Here is a 21,022-nt window from a genome sequence, read left to right as displayed (position 1 = left end):
ACATCTGACCATTCATATGATTGCTTATTGATGACCTTTACTTATTGCCTCTTGTTTTGGCCTATACAGAAACATAGAAAATAGGTGTAAGAGTAGGCCATTTGGCCCTTCGAGCCAGCACCGCCATTCAATATGATCATGGCTGATCATCAAAAATCAGTACCCTGTTCCTGCTTTCTCCCCATATCCCTTGATTCCATTAGCCCTAGGAGCTACATCTAACTCTCTCTTGAAATCATCCAGTGAATGGGCCTCTTCTGCCTTCTGTGGCAGAGAATTCCACAGATCCATAACTCTCTGGGTGAAAACGTTTTCCTCATCTCAATCCTAAATGGCCTACCACTTATTCCTAAACTGTGACCCTTGGTTCTGGACTTCTCCACCATCGGGTACATTTTTCCTGCATCTAGCCTGTCCAATCCTTTATGAATTTTATATTTTTCTATGATCCCCTTTCATCTTAAATTCCAGTGAATATAAGCCCCATTCTTTCACCATATGTCAGTCCCACCATCCCGGGAATTAACCTGGTGAACCTACGTTGCACTCGTTCAATGGCACAAATGTTCTTCCTCAAATAAGGAAACCAAAACTGCACACAATACTCCAGGTGCCGTCTCACCAGGGCCCTGTACAACTGCAGTAGGACCTCCTTGCTCCTATACTCTAATCCTCTTGCTATGAAGACCAACATGTCATTTACTTTCTTCACTACTTGCTGTACCTGCATGCTTACTTTCAGTGACTGATGTACAAGGACATCTAGGTCTTGGTGCACCTCCCCTTTTCCTAATCTGACATTATTCAGATAATAATCTGCCTTCTTGTTCTTTCCACCAAAGTGGATAACATCACATTTATCCACATTATACTGCATCGGCCATGCATCTGCACTCTCCTTTCCAACTCACCCTCACAGCATCCTCCTCGCAGCTCACACTGCCACCCAACTTTGTATCATCTATAAATTTGGAGATAGTACAAAATTTGTACATAATCCTAGCTCAAACTACTTAATGACCGTGAAGGACCTTTGTGCAAAAAAAAAAAAAACACGTAACAGCAAATTATATGGTACTACATTGACACAATTCAAAATAATGTCACTGTTTCTTTGGACCGTTTTAACTGCTGCAATATGCTAATGCTAATACATGCTTATTCAAATACAAGTTTTGGTGGAATGGAAGTCCTAACTCATAAATTGAAACTTTGGAAAACACGATTCTGACTCTTTAATTTCGTAAAACGTGAAACACAAGAGACTAGATTTATTTTTGATGAAACCAAACAAACAAACTAACTAGTTGGGAATTATTTATTGAGCCAGAGGGATGAGCTTGTGTAGAAGGCGGGGGGGGAACCAGCGCTCGGAGACCGGGTTTCCGGACGGACCCGAGTTGTGGTCGGGCGGCCATGGCGCTGGATGTTCGCAGGCGCTTCTTTAAATTCCTTTTGCGCTGCGGCGCCGCCATCATCACCCGGTTCCCCTTCTGGAACTGCTTCAGCATGTTGATGCTGTTCGCCGAACGGGCTGATCAGCGCAGGTGAGCGGGAGGTGGGGCTCGGGGCAGAGTGTGGAGAGGGGAGTGTGAGGGAGGGAGGGAGGCGATGATGTGAGGGAGAGGGTGGCGGGGATGTGGGGGAGGAATGGGATGGGGGTGCAGAGAAGGTAGGGGGTGTGGGAAAGGGGTGAGGGTGTGTGGGAGGGTGGGGGGGGATGAAGGTGGGGTGGGCAGAGAAGGTAGAGAGGGGGGGTGGGAAAGGGGAGTGAGGGGTGTGTGTAGAGGGGGGTGGGAAAGGGGAGAGAAGGGGGTGTGTGTGGAGAGGGTGGGGTGGGGAGAGTGTGTAGAGGGTGGGGTGGGGAGGGTGGTAGAGGGTGGGGGGGGGGGGTGTGTAGAGGGTGGGGGGGGAGAGGGTGGGGTGGGGAGGGTGTGTAGAGGGGGGGGGGGTGGGAAAGGGGAGAGAGGGTGGGGTGTGTGGAGAGGGTGGGGTGGGGAGGGTGTGTAGAGGGTGGGGGGGAGAGAGGGTGGGGGGGGAGGGAGGGTGGGGGTGGGGAGGGTGTGGAGAGGGTGGGGGTGGGGAAGGGGGGAAGGGGTGAGGGAGAGGGTGGGAAAGGGGAGAGGGTGGGGATGTGTGGAGAAGGGGGGGGTGTGGGAAAGGGAGTTGGAGGAAAGAAGGTATAGTGTGGGAGTATGTTGTAGAAATGGAGGGGGAGGTGTTGGGGTGGATGGGAGGATGTGACAGGGTGGGAGAGAGGTTGGTGTGGTTGGGAGTGTGGAGGAAGGATGATGTGGTAGAAGAGAGGGAGCAATGACAGTGCTGGGTCTCACATAGAGTGTCATCCAGGTATTTTAGTCACAGGTTATGGAATTCCTACCTATGTTTCCCTGGTCACCACATCGTCACTTCCTCTCTTCCCCCATCTGACTTATGAAAGTGTTTAATTATGAGACCACATCTATTATCAACGGCAGGACAAATTCACATAATGCATGATACATGGCCTCTTTGGAGTTATCACAAATTAAACACCATTTAATTTTGCATCTTTGAAAATTACAAAGACAAAACGTGCAATTTGGGTTCTGGGGAATATGATCAAAATCAAAATGCACCTGATATTTTGAATGAGGTATTTCATATAATTCTGTGGTTGCATGCTTCTCTGAGCTATAATATGAGATGCAAGACTCTCATATGTGTTGTTCATTTGGTTCTGTTTCTTTGTATGTCTGATTTTATTTGCTACAGCGTTTCCACCTGTGCCTTCAACAGCCAACACTCTAAGCTCCAGGGAAACCTTTTGTTTCCTTACATTTTTTTTCCTGTTGAGGCACTCTTGAAACTATGACCCACATTTTAGTTGCCTGATTTCCTATCTCCTTTGTGTCGTGGCATCCTATCTCCTGGAAAGTGTTGTGGAATATTTTGTCATGTTAGACTTTTTATTTAAATATAATTTATTATTTTTGAAAGGAATTGCCATTCATTCAGTTAAGTTTGGGAGGTGGGCAATTGATATGTTGTTCTGTTCCAAGTAAAAATGTAATTGATTGTTATTGGTACACATGACAATTAAACACTCCTGACTCTTTATTCTTGAATAACAAGTTGTGCAATGCATTCCACCACTGACTAGTGATTGTATCAGATGTTTATTAGTTACCTCAAATAAAATGTATTTCGTTATAAGGCAACTGTTGTGGGCAAATCATTACAATTGTGCAGTACTTTTTATCAGTGCTCTGTGAATGAATTTTTTTTTTCTGGAACCAAATGTAATTCTGGTGGATTTCAAATATTTTGTGACACTCTGGAAATTGGTCCAGGCATTTTTGTTGTGCTTGAGCAGATCAACTGTTCATTACTGTTTAAAGAACATTTGAATGTCAATTCATGTATTTCAAAAGCACTTTGTTTTAGGGCAGTCTTGGCTCAAATGGGTTTTACTGGACTGCAGAAGTGTGATTATAGGAGGGTCCAACCTGAGCAGGTCACAGCCCATTACTGGGAAAATAATTTGGTAATTTCTGTAACCACCCTAACCATTTGCCACCAAATCACATATACGGGGTTGCTTGCCCACCACACCCAAATTCTTTACCCCCACCAGATATGTGATCCGGAATCACCTAAGCAATATGGCTGACAAGTAACCTAAGACCTGCTCGTCTCTCCTCTCGGAACCTGGTCATGACCTGAGCCTATTTCCCTCCATACTTTGTGCGCTCTGCACTGGCGCAGTGGTGCCCTGGTTTGTGACTAAATTTCCTTGAGGTTGGCCCAAAGGTCACCGTTCCACTGCACAACATTTGACAGAAGCACCCCTGCAGATGCTGGTGAATTTCTGGGGCATCCTGTTGAAAGTGCATTCAGTGGCCTTCAAGCAAAAGTCAAGCCTGTTATCTTAAAACGGAATTACATTAAAGTAAACATGAATTGCTGGAGTAACTAAGTTCAGGCAGCATCTCCAGAGAGAAGGAATGGGTGACGTTTCAGGTCGAGACCTTTCTTAACCTAAATGTCACCCATTCCTTCTCTCCAGAGATGCTACCTGTCCTGCTGAGTTACTTCAGCAGTTTGTACCTATCTTCGGTGTAAATCAGCATCTGCAGTTCCTTCCTACACATGACATTAAAGTAATCTCTGAAGTAAAAAAGGTGCAATGTTAAAATGAAATATAGTGACATGGACTTTTAGGAAAGGAATTGGCATGGCATTAAAACTCAATAAAATTCATTACACATTGTATTTTTCCTCCACTGTCAATTTTAATTGCATTCTTGCTAGATTGCCAAATATCATCTGTAAATATCGTATTCAAGCAGCCTTTTAAAATCATCTTCCCAAAACATTTCTTCTTCATATGTGCGTTAACAGGAGGTGGCATGTTCTTTGTGTCCAAAGGATTTGGAGCTGTGGTAAATGTTCAACAATGCCAGTGATTCATGTTCAGTCTTGAACCCCGTTCTTTGTGTGAAATGTGCATTTTTTTAGTTTATTTTAGAGATACAGGGCGGAAACAGGACCTTCGTCCCACCGGCTCCGCACCGACCAGCGATCCCTGAACATTAACACTATCCTACACACACTAGACAATTTTTACATTTACCTAGCCAATTAACCTACTAAACCTGTACATCTTTGGAGTGTGGGAGAAAACCGAAGATCTCCGAAAAATCCCACATAGGTCACGGAGAGAACGTACAAACTCTGTACAGACAGCATCCGCAGTCAGGATCGAACCTGGGTCTCCGGCGCTGCATTCGCTGTAAGGCTGCAACTCTACTGCTGTGCCACCGTGACTGACCTTCTCCCGATGAGTTTCTTCCCTGAGTTCCCCGGTTTCCAAAGTTGTGTGGATTGGCAGTTTAATGTCTCAAGGTGTCCCAAAGTATCTGGGAGTTGGAGGGGGTGAAGAGATTGGTGGGAATGGGATTAATCCGTGTCTTGGCACAGACAAGATGGACTGAAATTGTTTCCCATCTTTCAAACACGTTGATTCTTTTTAATAATGTAATTTATTTGGCACAAACGTAGGGCCACAGGGCGATTCCTGTGATACACTGTTCTATGTTATATTTATCTTGCCTTTTTACCAATTTGTTTTACCTCAATCTTGCGTTTCTGCTTAAATTAAAGTTTTTTTGGAAGGCGGCTATGGTTGGTGGGTTCTATCCTTATTGGGAGGAAATGATGGATATACATTTTGTGAAATTGTACCTGTAAATATCTTGCTATGATGAATTGTTATCAATGATGTCAAGGCTGGTTTATATTGGCAGCATAAATGCCTGTTCAAATGTACAACTGTATATTTCTCTGGCTGTCCAGTGAAAGTGATTGGCTTTCTGCCTTCTTTTAGGAAGCCGGATATTCCAGTGCCATACCTCTATTTTGATATGGGAGCTGCAGTTATCTGTGCCAGTTTCATGTCCTTCGGTGTGAAGAGGAGATGGTTTGCCTTGGGAGCTGCCCTTCAGTTAGCTATCAGCACATATATATCATACGCTGCAGAACAGGTGCACTACGGGGACTGGCTTAAGGTATGAAAACCACAGTTTGAGCATTCTGCACTATAACAATCTCAAACTCCACTGCAAGACTAGCTCCACTATAAATGGAGGTGGCAAGAAGTAATTGCCTCTGCTATCATTTCCATGCATCTGTTTCTATTGTTAATGTGAAGTCTCCTTCTCCATGGACACAAAGTGCTGTAGTAACTCAGCGGGTCAGGCAGCATCTCTGCAGCACATGGATAGGTGACGTTTCGGGTCAGTACCCTTCTTCAGACTGGAGTCAATAAGTCTCAAGAAGGGCCTCCAGGGATGGTGCCTGACCCGCTGAGTTACTCCAGCACTGTCCTTTTGTGTAAACTTGCATCTGCAGTTCCTTGTAGGTATGTTACAAAACATACCTTCAGCAGCGCTGCAGTACTGCCACTGGCTGTGTGCGCGACTTTGGCGCCTTTGAGGAGGGGGGAGGGATTAAAATGCCATTTTCTCCTGCCTGTCGGAGTCGATCTTTCACAGGCTGTTCAGCTGCTGCAGAAAAATCGCTCCGACATCCGTTCTCTGAAGTTTTTGAAAAACATCGCTGGACAATTTAATTGCAGGAGTAAAATAAAAATCTACTTTCAACGCCGACAACGGGACGGATCTCCCGTATGGGACAAAACATAAGATAAGCCGTTTACTTTACATATAAACTTGCTTCTTACTTTAATCCAAATTTCATCGGAAAAAAGGTGATTTAGGCCCCTTACGAACCGGCAGTATTTTTCCTGCCGATATGGGGTTTAAATTCACCACAAACCGCAATGTTCCAAACGATCGCGTTCCACAAAATCCCACTCGCAAGATGATTTAAATGCCCATTAATTTATGGGAATTAAACACTAAATTCCTTCCATTTGGCCTATAAATTCATGACAACGAAATTGTTTCAGAATGCTTCAATCTATAATAACTGAAAAATGTATTTCAGTTCTCTTAATTTTTAAGAAAGTTATGGGCTTTTGACTGTCCTCGAACACAGCTTTTGAGTTAAGTCAATGGAAAAGCAATAGGGAACAAGATGCTAATTTCAGAGTATGAGAATGGCCATAACTTTTTTTTAATACTGATGATATGAAAGTGAATTAGGTGTCGTATTAAACTTCTTTTAATGCTTTATCTGATGGGATAAATTGCAGACTTGATTTTTTAAATCTCAAAATTTTGTAACATTGCTATTCCTGGTTTCAACATTTCTCATACTCTTATGTTCAGGTTAACTGTTTACTCAATTACTTGCTCTTTCTGACTATTCAGATGGTGAAATTAAAATAATCCTGAGATTGACTTTATCCTCCACCTTGAAGAGCAATGGTTCTTGATGATGTATTTTAACAATAGGATAAACATCCATTACGCTATGGTGTGGGGATGCTTCTATTTTAAATTCATTATTTTAATCAATCTAAAAGCAAAAGCAGGTGATTAGAACTTTTTCCAAAGTAATTAAAAAGAAATAACTGAAATATCATATTTACATAAGTGTTCAGACCCTTTACTCAGTACTTTGAGGCACCTTTGGCAGCGATTACATTCTCAAGTCTTCTTGGGTATGAAGCTACAAGCTTGGCACACCTGTATTGGCACACCTTACCTCGGTAGTCCTGAAATGCTTTGAGAGGCTGGTGAAGAAACACATCTGCGCCTTCCTCCCTCGCAACATGGACCCGTTACAGTTCGCATACCTTCCGAACAGATCCACGGACGATGCGGTCTCCCAGGTTTTGCACACCGCTCTCTCCCATCTGGACAGCCAGAAGGGGGGCTACGTGAGGATGCTGTTCATAGACTTCAGTTCAGCCTTCAACACGATAGTCCCCACCAGACTGGCCGAGAAGCTACTGGAATTAGGGCTCGACACCCTCCTGTGTGCCTGGGCCCTGGAATTTCTCACCGCCAGGCCCCAGGTAGTCAAGATGGGAGGTAATACATCGAAGTCCCTCACCCTGAGCACAGGATCGCCCCAGGGTTGCATCCTCAGCCCCCTATTGTACTCCCTGTACACACATGACTGTGTGGCTAGGTTCAGCTCCAACTCAATAATCAAGTTTGCTGATGACACTATGGTGGTGGGCCTGATCTCAGACAACGATGAGAAGGCCTACCGGGAGGAGGTGGCTGATCTAGCATTCTGGTGTCAGGACAACAGCCTCCTCTTGAATATCAAAAAAACTAAGGAGCTGATCGTGGACTTTAGGAGGGCACATCATCCGAGGACGTACGCTCCATTGAGGATAAACATAGAAAATAGAAACATAGCAAATAGGTGCAGGAGTAGGCCATTCAGACCTTTGAGCCTGCACTGCCATTTGATATGATCATGGCTGATCATCCAACTCAGTATCCCATCCCTGCCTTCTCTCCATACCCCCTGATCCCTTTAGCCACAAGGGCCACATCTAACTCCCTCTTAAATATAGCCAATGAACTGGCCTCAACTACCTTCTGTGGCAGAGAATTCCACAGATTCACCACTCTGTGTGAAAAATGATTTCCTCATCTCGGTCCTAAAAGTCTTCCCTCTTATCCTTAAACTGTGACCCCTAGTTCTGGACTTCCTCAACATCGGGAATAATCTTCCTGTATCTAGCCTGTCCAACCCCTTAAGAATTTTGTAAGTTTCTATAAGATCCCCCCTCAGTCTTCTGAATTCCAACGTGTACAAGCCGAGTCTATCCAGTCTTTCCTCATATGAAAGTCCTGCCATCCCAGGAATCAGTCTGGTGAACCTTCTCTGTACTCCCTCTATGGCAAGAATGTCTTTACTCGGATTAGGAGACCAAAACTGTACGTAATACTCCAGGTGTGGTCTCGCCAAGACCCTGTACAACTGCAGTGGAACCTCCCTGCTCTTATACTCAAATCCTTTTGCTATGAATGCTAACATACCATTTGCTTTCTTCACTGCCTGCTGCACCTGCATTCCTACTTTCAATGACTGGTGTACCATGACACCCAGGTCTCATTGCATCTCCCCTTTTCCTAATCGACCACCATTCAGATAACAGTCTACTTCCCTGTTTTTGCCACCAAAGTGGATAACCTCACATTTATCCACATTATACTGCATCTGCCCTGCCTTTGCCCACTCACCCAACCTATCCAAGTCACTTTGCAGCCTCCTAGCATCTTCCTCACAGCTAACACTACCCCCCAGCTTCGTGTCATCCGCAAACTTGGAGATGTTGCATTCAATTCCCTCATCCAGATCATTAATATATATTGTAAATAGCTAGGGTCCCAGCACTGAGCCTTGCGGTACCCCACTAGTCACTGCCTGCCATTCTGAAAAGGACCCGTTTACTCCTACTCTTTGCTTCCTGTCTGCCAGCCAGTTCTCTATCCACATCAATACTGACCCCCCAATACCATGTGCTTTAAGTTTGTATGCTAATCTCTTATGTGGGACCTTGTCGAAAGCCTTCTGAAAGTCCAGATATAACATCCACTGGTTCTCCCTTATCCACTCTACTAGTTACATCCTCGAAGAATTCTATAAGATTCGTCAGACATGATTTACCTTTCATAAATCCATGCTGACTTTGTCCAATGAACTCCCCATTTTCCAAATGTGCTGCTATCCCATCTTTAATAACTGACTCTAGAATTTTCCCCACCACCGATGTTAGACTAACTGGTCTGTAATTCCCGGTTTTCTCTCTCCCTCCCTTTTTAAAAAGCGGGGTTACATTAGCTACCCTCCAGTCCTCAGGAACTACTCCAGAATCTAAAGAGTTTTGAAAAATTATCACTAATGCATCCACTATTTCTGCGGCTACTTCCTTAAGTACTCTGGGATGTAACTTATCCGGCCCTGGGGATTTATCGGCCTTTAATCCATTCAATTTACCTAACACCACTTCCCGGCTAACCTGGATTTTACTCAGTTCCACCATCTCATTTAACCCCTGGTCCCTTGCTATTTCCGGCAGATTATTTATGTCTTCCTTTGTGAAGACAGAACCAAAGTAATTATTCAATTGGTCTGCCATGTCCTTGTTCCCCATGATCAATTCGCCTGTTTCTGACTGCAAGGGACCTACATTTGCTTTAACTAATCTTTTCCCCTTGACATATCTATAAAAAATTTTTGCAGTCAGTTTTTATGTTCTCTGCCAGTTTTCTTTCATAATCTATTTTCCCGTTCCTAATTAAGCCTTTTGTCCTCCTCTGTTGTACTCTGAATTTCTCCCAGTCCTCTGGCAGGCTGCTTGTTCTGGCTAATTTGTAGGCTTCCTCTTTTGTTTTGATACTATCCCTGATTTGCCTTGTTATCCACGGATGCACTACCTTCCCTGATTTATTCTTTTGCCAAACTGGGATGAACACTTGTTGTAGTTCATCCATGCAGTTTTTAAATGCCTTCCATTGCATATTCACCGTCAACCCTTTGAGAATCATTGGCCAGTCTATCTTGGCCAATTCACGTCACATACCCTCAAAGTCACCTTTCTTTAAGTTCAGGACCCTTGTTTCTGAATTAACAATGTCACTCTCCATCCTAATGAAGAACTCAACCATATTATGGTCACTCTTGCCCAAGGGGCCACGCATAACAAGACTGCTAACTAACCCTTCCTCATTACTCAATACCCAGTCTAGAATAGCCTGCTCTCTCGTTGGTTCTTTTACATGTTGGTTTAGAAAACTATCCCGCATACATTCCAAGAAATCCTCTTCCTCAGCACCCCTGCCAATTTGATTCACCCAATCTATATGTAGATTGAAGTCGCCCATTATAATGGTTTTACCTTTGTTGCATGCATTTCTAATTTCCTGTTTGATGCCATCCCCAACTCCACTACTACTGTTAGGTGGCCGGTACACCACTCCCACTAGCGTTTTCTGCCCCTTAGTGTTTCGCAGTTCTACCCATATCGATTCTACATCCTCCAAGCTAATGTCCTTCCTTTCTATTGCGTTAATCTCCTTTCTAACCAGCAACACTACCCGCCTCCTTTTCCTTTCTGTCTATCCCTCCTGAATATTGAATATCCCTGGATGTTCAGCTCCCAGCCTTGGACACCCTGGAGCCATGTCTCCGTGATCCCAACTATATCATATTCATTAATAACTATCTGCACATTCAACTCATCCACCTTATTACGAATGCTCTTTGCATTAAGATACAAAGCATTCAGGCTTGTCTTTACAACACTCTTACCCCTTATTCAATTATGTTGAAAAGTGGCCCTTTTTGATTTTTGCCCTGGTTTTGTCTGCCTGCCACTTTGACTTTTCACCTTGCTACCTATTGCTTCTACTCTCATTTTACACCCCCCCCTGCCTCTCTGCCCTTGTACCCATCCCCCTGCCACATTAGTTTAAATCCTTCCCGACAGCACTAGCAAACACTCCCCCAAGGACATTGGTTCCACTCCAGCCCAGGTGCAGACCGTCCTGTTTGTACTGGTCCCACCTCCCCAGAACTGGTTCCAATGCCCTAAAAATTTGAATCCCTCCCCCTTGCACCATTTTTCAAGCCACGTATTCATCTGCAATATCCTCCTATTTCTACTCCAACTGGCCCGTGGTACTGGTAGTAATCCAGAGATTATTACCTTTGAGGTCCTACTTTTAAGTTTATCTCCAAGCACCCTAAATTCACCTTGTAGGACCTCATCCCTTTTTTTTACCTATATCGTTGGTACCAATATGCACCACGACAACTGGCTGTTCACCCTCCGCCTCCAGAATGTTCTGCAGCCATTCAGTGACATCCTGACCCTTGCACCAGGGAGGCAACATACCATCCTGGAGTCTCGTTTGCGGCCGCAGAAATGCATATCTATGCCCCTTACAATTGAATCCCCTATTACTATTGCCCTTCCACTCCCCCCCCCCCCCCCCCCCCCCCCCCCCCCTCCTGTGCCGCAGAGCCACCCATGGTGCCATGAACCTGGCTGCTGCTGCCTTCCCCTGATGAGCCATCTCCCCAACAGTATCCAAAATGGCATACCTGTTTAGGAGGGAGAGGACCGCAGGGGACTCCTGCACTACCTGCCTACTGCTTTGCTGGCTATTGGCCACCCGTTCCCTTTCTGTCCTCTTACCTTTTACCTGCGGTGTGACCAACTCGCTGTACGTGCTATTCACGACTTTCTCAGCATCGTGGATGCTCCAGTATGAATCCAGCCGCAGCTCCAATCGTTCAATGTGGTCTGCCAGGAGCTGCAGCTGTACACACTTCCTGCAAACGTAGTCACCAGGGACACCGACCATATCCCTGATCTCCCACATGTTGCAGGCTGAGCAAACCACAGGGCCAATCTCCACTGACATAGCTTACTCCCAAATTAACTATATTAAATATTAAAAAAAACTTTATCCTTTAAACTGTACCTTTACTAATAAATACTGTACCCTTAACTCCCAGAATCCTTAACTCCCAGAATCCTTAACTCCCAGAACCCTTAACCTGAAAGCAGAAATGTAAACCTGGGGTTGCACCCAATCAGCTGCTTCCTCTGGTCCTCTTCCACCAATCAGAGGCTTCCATCAGACTCCTTCTCTGGGAGATGGAAAGTTGCAGATTTGGGTAACTCCTGCTCGCACCAATGGCTCCCCGGGCCTCTGTAAAAGCAAGCCCCGCGCTGGATTTTATATTCACAGCTCCAGATAACTCCTCCTCGCACCAACGGCTCCCCGGGCCTCTGTAAAAGCAAGCCCCACGCTGGAATTTATACTCACAGCTCCAGGTAACTCCTCCTCTCACCAACGTCTCCCCGGGCCTCTCTGTGGATAGGGTGAGCTGTTTTAAATATCTGGGAGTCCACATCTCTGAGGATATGACATGGACATCACACGCCTCAGCACTCGTGAGTAAGGCAAGGCAGCGCCTTTACCACCTCAGGCAATTGAGGAAATTCAGAGTGTCTCCGAGGATCCTCCGGTGCTTCTACTCAGCGGCTGTGGAAAGCATCTTGTCCGGAAATATTACCATCTGGTTTGGGAATTGCTCTGCCCAGGACATGAAGGCTCTGCAGAGAGTAGTACGTTCAGTCGAACGCACTATGGGAACTTCACTCGCCCCCCTGCAGGAACTATACATCAGGAGGTGCAACTCCAGAGCCAATAAAATCATGGGAGACCCCTTCCACCCCTGCAACGGACTGTTCCAGCTGCTACGGTCAGGCAAACGCCTCCGTTGCCACGCAGTGAGAACGGAGAGGTTGAGAAGGAGTTTCTTCCCAGAGGCCATTTGGACTGTAAACTCCTATCTCACCAGGAACTAACTTTACTGAACCTTTTTCCTTCTGACCACAATATTTAATATGTAAAAGAATATGTGATTCTGTTTGTAATTTGTTTGGTTGTTCGTTTGTTTGTTTTTTTGCACAAAAGTCCGCGAGCATTGCCACTTTTCATTTCACTGCACATCTCGTATGTGAATGTGACGAATAAACTTGACTTGACTTGATTTGGGTAATTTCTCCCATTCTTCTCTACAGATCCTCTCAAGCTCTGTCAGGTTGAATGGGGAGTGTCGATGCACAGATATTTTCAGGCCCCTCCAGAGATGTTCCATTGGGTTCAAGTCCGGGCTCTGGCTGGGCCACACAAGGACATTCACAGACTTGTCACATAGAAACATAGACACATAGAAAATAGGTGCTGGAGTAGGCCATTCAGCCCTTCGAGCCTGCACCGCCATTCAATATGCTTATGGTAGCAATGTTACAAAATTTTGAGATTTTAAAAATCAAGTCTGCAATTTATCCCATCAGATAAAGCATAACAATAAGTTTAATTTGACACCAAATTCACTTTCATATCTCAAGTATTAAAAAAGTTATGGCCATTTTCATACTCGGAAATTAGCATCTTGTTCCCTATTGATTTTCAATGGACATTACAAAAAAGCTGTGATCTTGGATAATCAAAGGCCCATTTCTTAAGGAAAGATTAACATTTTTAAATAGCCTAAGTGTCCAAAGATTATTCACAAATAATTCACAATATAACATGATTTTTATATCTAATTTACATTAATTTATAGGCCAAATGGAAGGAATTTAGTGTTCAATTGCTGTAAATAAATGCCCATTTAAATCGGCTTTCTAGTGGGTTCATGTGAACGCGCTGGTTTAGAATGTTGACAGCGCGCTGGATTAGTGCCCTCAAATGCCGAGAAAAATACTGCGGGATATAAAAAGCCCAAAAGGAACTACTCGCTATAGATAACTTGATATATAGGGTTATATATATGCCCCATTTAATGTAAAAATAAGGTACATACCTTTAATTGTTTGCTTTATAAAACCCTGGGGCTGCGAGATGTTGCGGAATCAGAGAGTAATTTTAAACTATTATAACTATATTATCGAGGCCTATAAAACTAATAATACCTTTTGCGACCGGGTCTTGCAGCGATTTTTCGTTAATGATTTACTAGGCTGAACATCTGCGATTAGTACAGCCTAGTAAAAATCGCGTTTTAAACCCGCCCCCTCCAAACAGCGCCAACATCGCGGACCTGGCTGAGGGCAGATTCCCAATGGCGATTCAGGTAGGTTTTGTAACATACCTACTTATGGCTGATCATCCAACTCAGTAGCCCTCTCTCCATACCCCCTGATCCCTTTAGCCACAAGGGCCATATCTAACTCCCTCTTAAATATAGCCAATGAACTGGCCTCAACTATCTTCTGTGGCAGGGAGTTCCAGAGATTTACCACTCTCTGTGTGAAAAATGTTTTTCTCATCTCGGTCCTAAAGGATTTCCTCTTTATCCTTAAACTGTGACCCCTTGTCCTGGACTTCCCCAACATCGGGGAAGACACTCCTGCGTTGTCTTGGCTGTTTGCATAGGATTGTTGTCCTATTGGAAGGTGAACCTCCGTCCCAGTCTGAGGTCCTGAATCCTCTGGAGCAGGTTTTCATCAAGGATCTCTCTGTACTTTGCTCCGTTCATCTTTTCTTCGATCCTGACTAGTGTCCCAGTTCCTGCCGTTGAAAAACAACCGCACAGCTTGATGCTGCCACCACCATGCTTCCACCTGGTTTCCTCCAGAGGTGATGCATGGCATTCAGGCCAAAGAGTTCAATCTTAGTTTCATCAGACTAGAGAATCTTGTTTCTCATGGTTTGAGAGTGCTTTAGGTGCCATCTTGGTCAGGCCTCCCTGACCAAGGCCCTTCTCCCCCGATTGCTCAGTTTGGCTGGGCGGCCACCTCATTGAAGAGTCCTGGTGGTTTCAAAGTTCTTCCAATGACGGAGGCCTCTGGGCTCTTCGTGCTGCAGAAATTGTTTTATACCCTTCCCCAGATCTGTGACTCGACACAATCCTGTCTCGGAGGTTTACGGACAATTCCTTTTGTCTTCATGGTTTGGTTTTTGCTCTGACATGCACTGTCACTATGGGACCTTATATAGACAGGTGTGTGCCTTTCCAAATCATGTCCAATCAATTTAATTTACCATTGGTGGACTCCAATCAAGTTGTAGAAACATCTCCAGGATAATCAATAGAAACAGGATGAACCTAAGCTCAATTTTGAGTGTCATAGCAAAGCGTCTGAATACTTACGTAAATGTGATATTTCAGTTATTTATTTTTAATTACTTTGTAAAAATTTAAAAACACCTGTTTTTGTTTTCATTCTGGGGTATTGTATGTAGCCTGTTTGTGATGTAATGGCACTAATATAGACATTACTTTTGGAAAACAAAATAATTTAAGTCTGAATAAGGGTCTAGACCCAAAACGCCACCCATTCCTTCTCTCCAGAAACGATGCCTGCCCTGTAGAGTTACTCCAGAACTTTGTGTCTACCTTCCATTTAAACCAGCATCTGCAGTTCTTTCCTATTAATTTTGGTCCAGTTGTGGCCTACATTCTAGTTATTTTAATTTCACGTTTTACTGGTATAGGCAGACACGGAGTAGCTTGAATGTGGGGAATGGCCTGTATTTGTGTCAGCATTATAAGTGATTTTGTTGAATTTTTATTCTCTTAACAAAATTACTTTGTATTGATATGTATTTCTTTTATTTTCTCTCTTCGCACATGAATCTCGCATCACACATGAAGTTCGGATTGTAATCTATATTAGAGAGGTAAATGTGCTCCAGCTACCCATTTCTATGGTTGATCAGCTAAAATAAGTGAACATGCAAGGGAACTTGCAGGACATCAAACATAGGTTTTGATGAGGCTTTCACCATTGCTCTGTCCACAGCAACAATTTTTCTCCATATGCTGACAAAATACTGGTTTGAGAATGCCCAAATAACTCTGAAAAGGGATTTTGGGATGGCTTGCTGATAAAGACTTTGCCCAAGCAACATTTCTTTTTTAGATTGGTTTTAACAGCATTAATCTCCTTGACTTCACTGCAGGAAATAGTTTAATTTAGAGATACAGTGCGGAAACAGGCCCTTCGGCCCACCAAGTCCGTGCCGCCCAGCGATCTCCGCACACTAGCACTATCCTACACATGAGGGATAATTTGCAGTTATACCATCAGGCCTGTACAACTTTGGAACGTGTGAGGAAACTGGAGATCTCGGAAAACCCACACAAGTCATGGGGAGAACGTACAAACTCTGTACAGACAGCATCCGAGGTCAGGATTGAACCTGGATCTCTGGCGCTGTAAGGCAGCAACTCTTCCGCCGTGCCACTGTGCCACCCTGAGTAATAGAAGTGTATTTGTTCAGTCTAATGTAAGTTTCAGTTCAAAGGTATCAAAGGTATTTTATTAGTCACATTCACATACACCCAGGTGTAGTGAAGTGAAATGCTTTTTGCCATTTTGCAGCCCACAAAAAAAAGAATACAGACATAACACCAATAAGAGTCTTAAACACAAAGAACATCCCCCCACAATGGCTCCCACCATGAGGGAAGACACAAAGTCCAGTCCCCAACCCCAGTTAACCCATAGTCGGGCCCATAGAGGCCTCCACAGTTGCCTCTACGGAGGCCCGATGTTCCAGGCCGTTCTCGCCGGGTGATGTTGCTCCGGCGTCGGGAGAGTCCTCCCAGCGGCCTGGGAACCCTGGAACGGCCGCCTCCGCACTGGAGGCCGTGGCTTCCGAAGCCAACAAGGTCGCACCGGTTGGAGCTCCACAACTAGCGATCTCATCTAGAGACCCCAGGCTCCCTGTGTAAAGTTCAGCGCCGCCGCCCGCAGCTGGTCGCTCCACAGTCCTGCAGCTCCGCGATGTTTTCCCCAGCGATCCTCAGCTCACCGGAGCTCCAGCGCGGCGACCCGGGCAAGGCATCGCCCGCTCCGCGATAGCGCTCCAGCGCTGTGCCGCCGCCGAAGCCGAGGTTCTGGGCGGTCCCCGACAGGAAACGCCGCTCCAGGCCCGCTGGTAGGCCGCGAGGACGGGTCGAAGCTGCAGCCCGGAGAAAAGCTGCCTCTCCGACCAAGTAGGGACCCTGAAAGGTAGTTTCCCCTTCCCCCACCCCCCACATAAAAAAGTCTAGACCTCCAAACAAAACACTTAACTAACTAAAATAAAAAATAAAAAGATGAAGAGAGAGACAGCTGCTGGCTGGGCAGCCATGCACAGGACAGCGCCCTCTACAGTTGGACCCTTTGTGATGTTTGTGTCTCTGGCATGTTTCAATGTTTGAATCCCAATGGATATTAAAGGGATATCAAAATCCAATTTATGTCTTCCGGGCAGTGATTGAAATCTGGTGAAATGTTATTAATGGGCGATGTCATTATTCAAATATAAAATACTATAAACCTATATAAACAAAATGTGATGAGATTGATGTGGTAAATAAATCCTGTATTGCTGAAGTAAGTAAATGAGCATTTTGAATTCCACAGGTAAGGATGTATTCCAGGACTATAGCTGTAATTGGTGGATTTCTGATATTAGCGAGTGGAGCTGGCGAGATATATCGGCAGAAGCCTCGTACAAGGTCGTTACAGTCCACGGGGCAAGTGTTTCTTGGCATCCACCTTATTTGCGTGGTGAGTAATTGACCTTTTTGACACTACAAATTATAATTTTTATATGAGCAACTTTCATCTATACATGCGACTGTTGTGAATACTGATATTTTATTGCATTGTGTTTTTGAATAAAAGAAATGTGAGCTAATCTTAACCTAATTCACTGTGGCTTCTAATTCCCTCCCTCCCCCACCCCCCACCCAAAAAAAGCCTTTCAGCGGTGCTGAATTGTATTTCAGTTAGATTTGGACTGAGGTAGTGGAGATTATAGAAGTTAGAAATTAATGGTGACAGAGTGGCACAGCTGATCGAGCTGCTACCTTACAGCACCAGAGACCTTGGTTCAATCCTGACCTACGGTAATATAGGTTCTATCGTGACCTCATGTACTATCTTCATGAAGTTTGCACATTCTCCCTGTGACCGCATGTATTTCTTCCAGGCACTCCAGTTTCCTCCCACATCCCCAAAACGTATGGGTTTATAGGTTAATTGGCCTTTGTAAAATTGCCCCTAATCCACAGGGAGTCGATGAGAAAGTGGTATAACATAAAACTAGTGTGATTGGGTGATCAATGGTTAGAGTGGAATAAGTGGGCCAAAAGGCCTGAATCTGAATCTGAGTGGAATAAGTGGGCCAAAAGGCCTGCATCCACACACTGTGTCTACAAACTGAACGATTTGTTCATTGGCACAGACAACAGTTATAATAGGTGCCAGTTTAAATCATGATATTCTAATTCTGTTGTATTTAATCTTTAGGCTTACTCCCTGCAGCATAGTAAGGAGGACCGCCTGGCCTATCTGAATCACATCATAGGAGGTGAAATTACACTGCAGTTGATGTTTGTATTTTATGCTGTGCTGGCTTTGTCTTTCCTCTCTGGATACTGTGTACGAACTGCAGCCCAGATGCTTTCTATTCTTATGCCCATTGTAATTCTGTTCATTGATGGAAATGTGAACTATTGGCACCATTCACGCAGGGTTGAGTTCTGGAATCAAATGAAGCTGCTTGGGCAGAATGTGGGCATTTTTGGTGCTGCCATAATTTTGGCCACAGATTGCTAATGTTATTTTAAAGGTGAAGTTCCTCATTGCATGGCACTAATAAAACCTTGTACTGCTATTTATTTGACATTTAAAAAAATGTATAGGTTTTTAAATATATTTTCAATATAGAAGATATTCTCTCACAATTCTAAAGATAAAGTGAACTGTGTGAGCAATTGCTTAGATCCTGGTGAACATTCAATCTAACCGAGGGACAACATTTTTGCTCCTGGCACTGTATCTCACTTTCCAGGACTGTATTGAGATATTGGGTGCTTGCCTTAGGCAGATGAACATTTGCACCAGCTATATGTATCTGAAATATTGGCTCATTTTGTGTTAATTGATATCTTTTCACCAAATTCCATGTGCTGCATCATGAATGATAAATACGGCCTGTAATTTGTTGCAACATGATGTCCTGTGATTTATATTACTTATGATTCCATTGTTCCTTGTGGTATAATACTAAACAGTTATATTATCGTGTACAAATCGATTTCCTCTCTTAAAAGCATAATTTTTTTTTCCAACCTCCATTTCCTTCGTCTGATTCCCATGGTTATTTATGCAAGCAAGATGAACAACACCCACACAGCTAGTGTATATTAATTGTTCTAGTTGGCAGCCTAAACACACTCCTTACTTCTTAAGACCATGGATCTGTGACAATCCACAGTTGGGGCACCATCACATTAATATTCATTGTGATTGAAATCTCAGTTTTGTTTGCAATGTCAATGATTTTTTTTTTCTTTCCTCCAATTTCACTTTGTGCTATAATTCCCTCAGTGCTATAATTTGCAGTAACAGATTCTGAAGGGTTACTCTTCTGAAGTTTCTCCCTTGGCTCTGTAGAAGCTGGATCGGTAAATCAGAAGACGATTAAGCCCAAAAGATATGGTGAATTTTTAGGGGGTAATAATGACCACGGCAGTATAAGTATTGTCCTGAGTCCTGGCATCAATCCTTTGAGTGAAATTATCATTGTTTTAAACACACTGATTTTTTTCTTTCATAAAGTAAATAATTGATCTCGCCTTTTAACCATTTTGTGTTGATTTGTTTCACCTCAATCCTGTGTTTCTGCTGAAAATTAAAAAAATGTTGGTGAGCTGTGGTTGTTGGCGGTCAATCTCTCTGGGTAAATCACGAGCTAAGATGAGTTGTTGCTTTTGGATTTATGTTAAGTTATAGTTTTTTTTTTTAAATGTCTTTTTATAATCTAAAAGTTGCCTTTGCGGGTGCCTTAATGAGGCCCACTGTTTCCAAAGTGTAACGGAGATAGTCAGAACTTTCATGAATTCGTGGGAATACATCAACTCATCAATAGCTTCAGATTTACTGAGAGCTTTTCTTTTTCCCCTTCATCCAATCCCTATCTACTTAACAAATTTGTACTAAAACTTTACAATCCCTCAAGCTGTTGTGCTCATCCTGCAAACTGAGTTTAAAAAATGAAATCGGGTTTAAAACAAATGAACTGTCTTTGTGAAGAAATGGAGGATCTCTAGTTTCTGTTAATTTTATAAATTGTTCAGCAAGTGGACCCTCTCCAAATGATGAAGGCATCGATTGTGATGGATATGAATACATATCATGGCCTGTCTAAAACAATAAAGCTATTTTATCCCTTTTTTCCATTGTGATCTCACTTAAGTACAAAGGATTTCCTCTTTGTAAGAAAATAGGCTGAAATGCAATTCAATTTTAAATGGACGTTTAATTAAAAATACAGAGACACAGCGGGTTCACTATGTTTAATATTTGTAGGCTTTATATCGAATTATCTTTTTTATAATATTTGTGACTACTTATGCAGGAAGAGAAAGAGCTTGAATGAATATTTTACAAAGACAATGAATTCAAAAAAAGACAACTAATTCACAATAAAACATGCTGAATGTTGAAGTGATTTAGGATTGTAAATTGAAGGGGTTGTGAATTGTGGCATCTGAAAATAGGATTAATATTGTACATGGTAAAACTGCAACTGCCCTAACTGCAACTGATTCTAAAATGTTTGTAAATTTGACTAGATTTCAGTGGGATTTAAAGCCACGAGTTTCTATAATCTGTACTGAAGAATGTAAAACAAAATCAAATCTATCTTTGTCTATATTGTCATTGTTACTTTCCTTCCATGAAGAGTATGTTTGGATTAAGTGAATGGTGGGAATTTGGATCAGCTGGATCCAGGCCCCTCACTCCTAGTTGTTTCTTGCAGTTTGATCTGTATTGTATAAGGCTTCAGTTGTGTTTGTCTCCGAGCGGTTACATTGTGATACTGTATAAGTAACATATTGGGAGTAAAATGTTCATTAAAAATTATATCATATAAATGAACAAATGGCCATCATTGATCCCAGGCAATTGTTCGAATGACATGATCTATAGAAAGGTTTGAATGCTCCTTAGGTTTGAATGCTGCTTTGTTTAAAACATTCATGATGAAGAAAACTAAACTCAGCGAGTCAGTCAACATCTGTG

General features: G+C 43.4%; 1 protein-coding gene across 1 annotated transcript; it reads left to right on the top strand.

Moving 5' to 3' along the window:
* Positions 1–1,368: 1,368 nt before the first annotated feature.
* tmem101 (transmembrane protein 101) lies at positions 1,369–19,734 on the top strand. Its single transcript, XM_055657239.1, has 4 exons — positions 1,369–1,547; positions 5,369–5,549; positions 17,351–17,497; positions 18,242–19,734. The coding sequence occupies exons 1-4, from the start codon at positions 1,417–1,419 to the stop codon at positions 18,548–18,550; spliced, it is 768 nt and encodes a 255-aa protein (XP_055513214.1). The 5' UTR covers positions 1,369–1,416; the 3' UTR covers positions 18,551–19,734.
* The last annotated feature ends 1,288 nt before the right edge of the window (positions 19,735–21,022 follow it).

This window comes from Leucoraja erinacea, chromosome 27 (genome assembly GCF_028641065.1).
Source record: "Leucoraja erinacea ecotype New England chromosome 27, Leri_hhj_1, whole genome shotgun sequence".
NCBI classification, from domain to species: Eukaryota; Metazoa; Chordata; class Chondrichthyes; order Rajiformes; family Rajidae; genus Leucoraja; species Leucoraja erinaceus.
The sequence above is the reverse complement of the archived record's forward strand: the minus strand, read 5'-3'. Positions and strand labels throughout refer to the sequence as shown.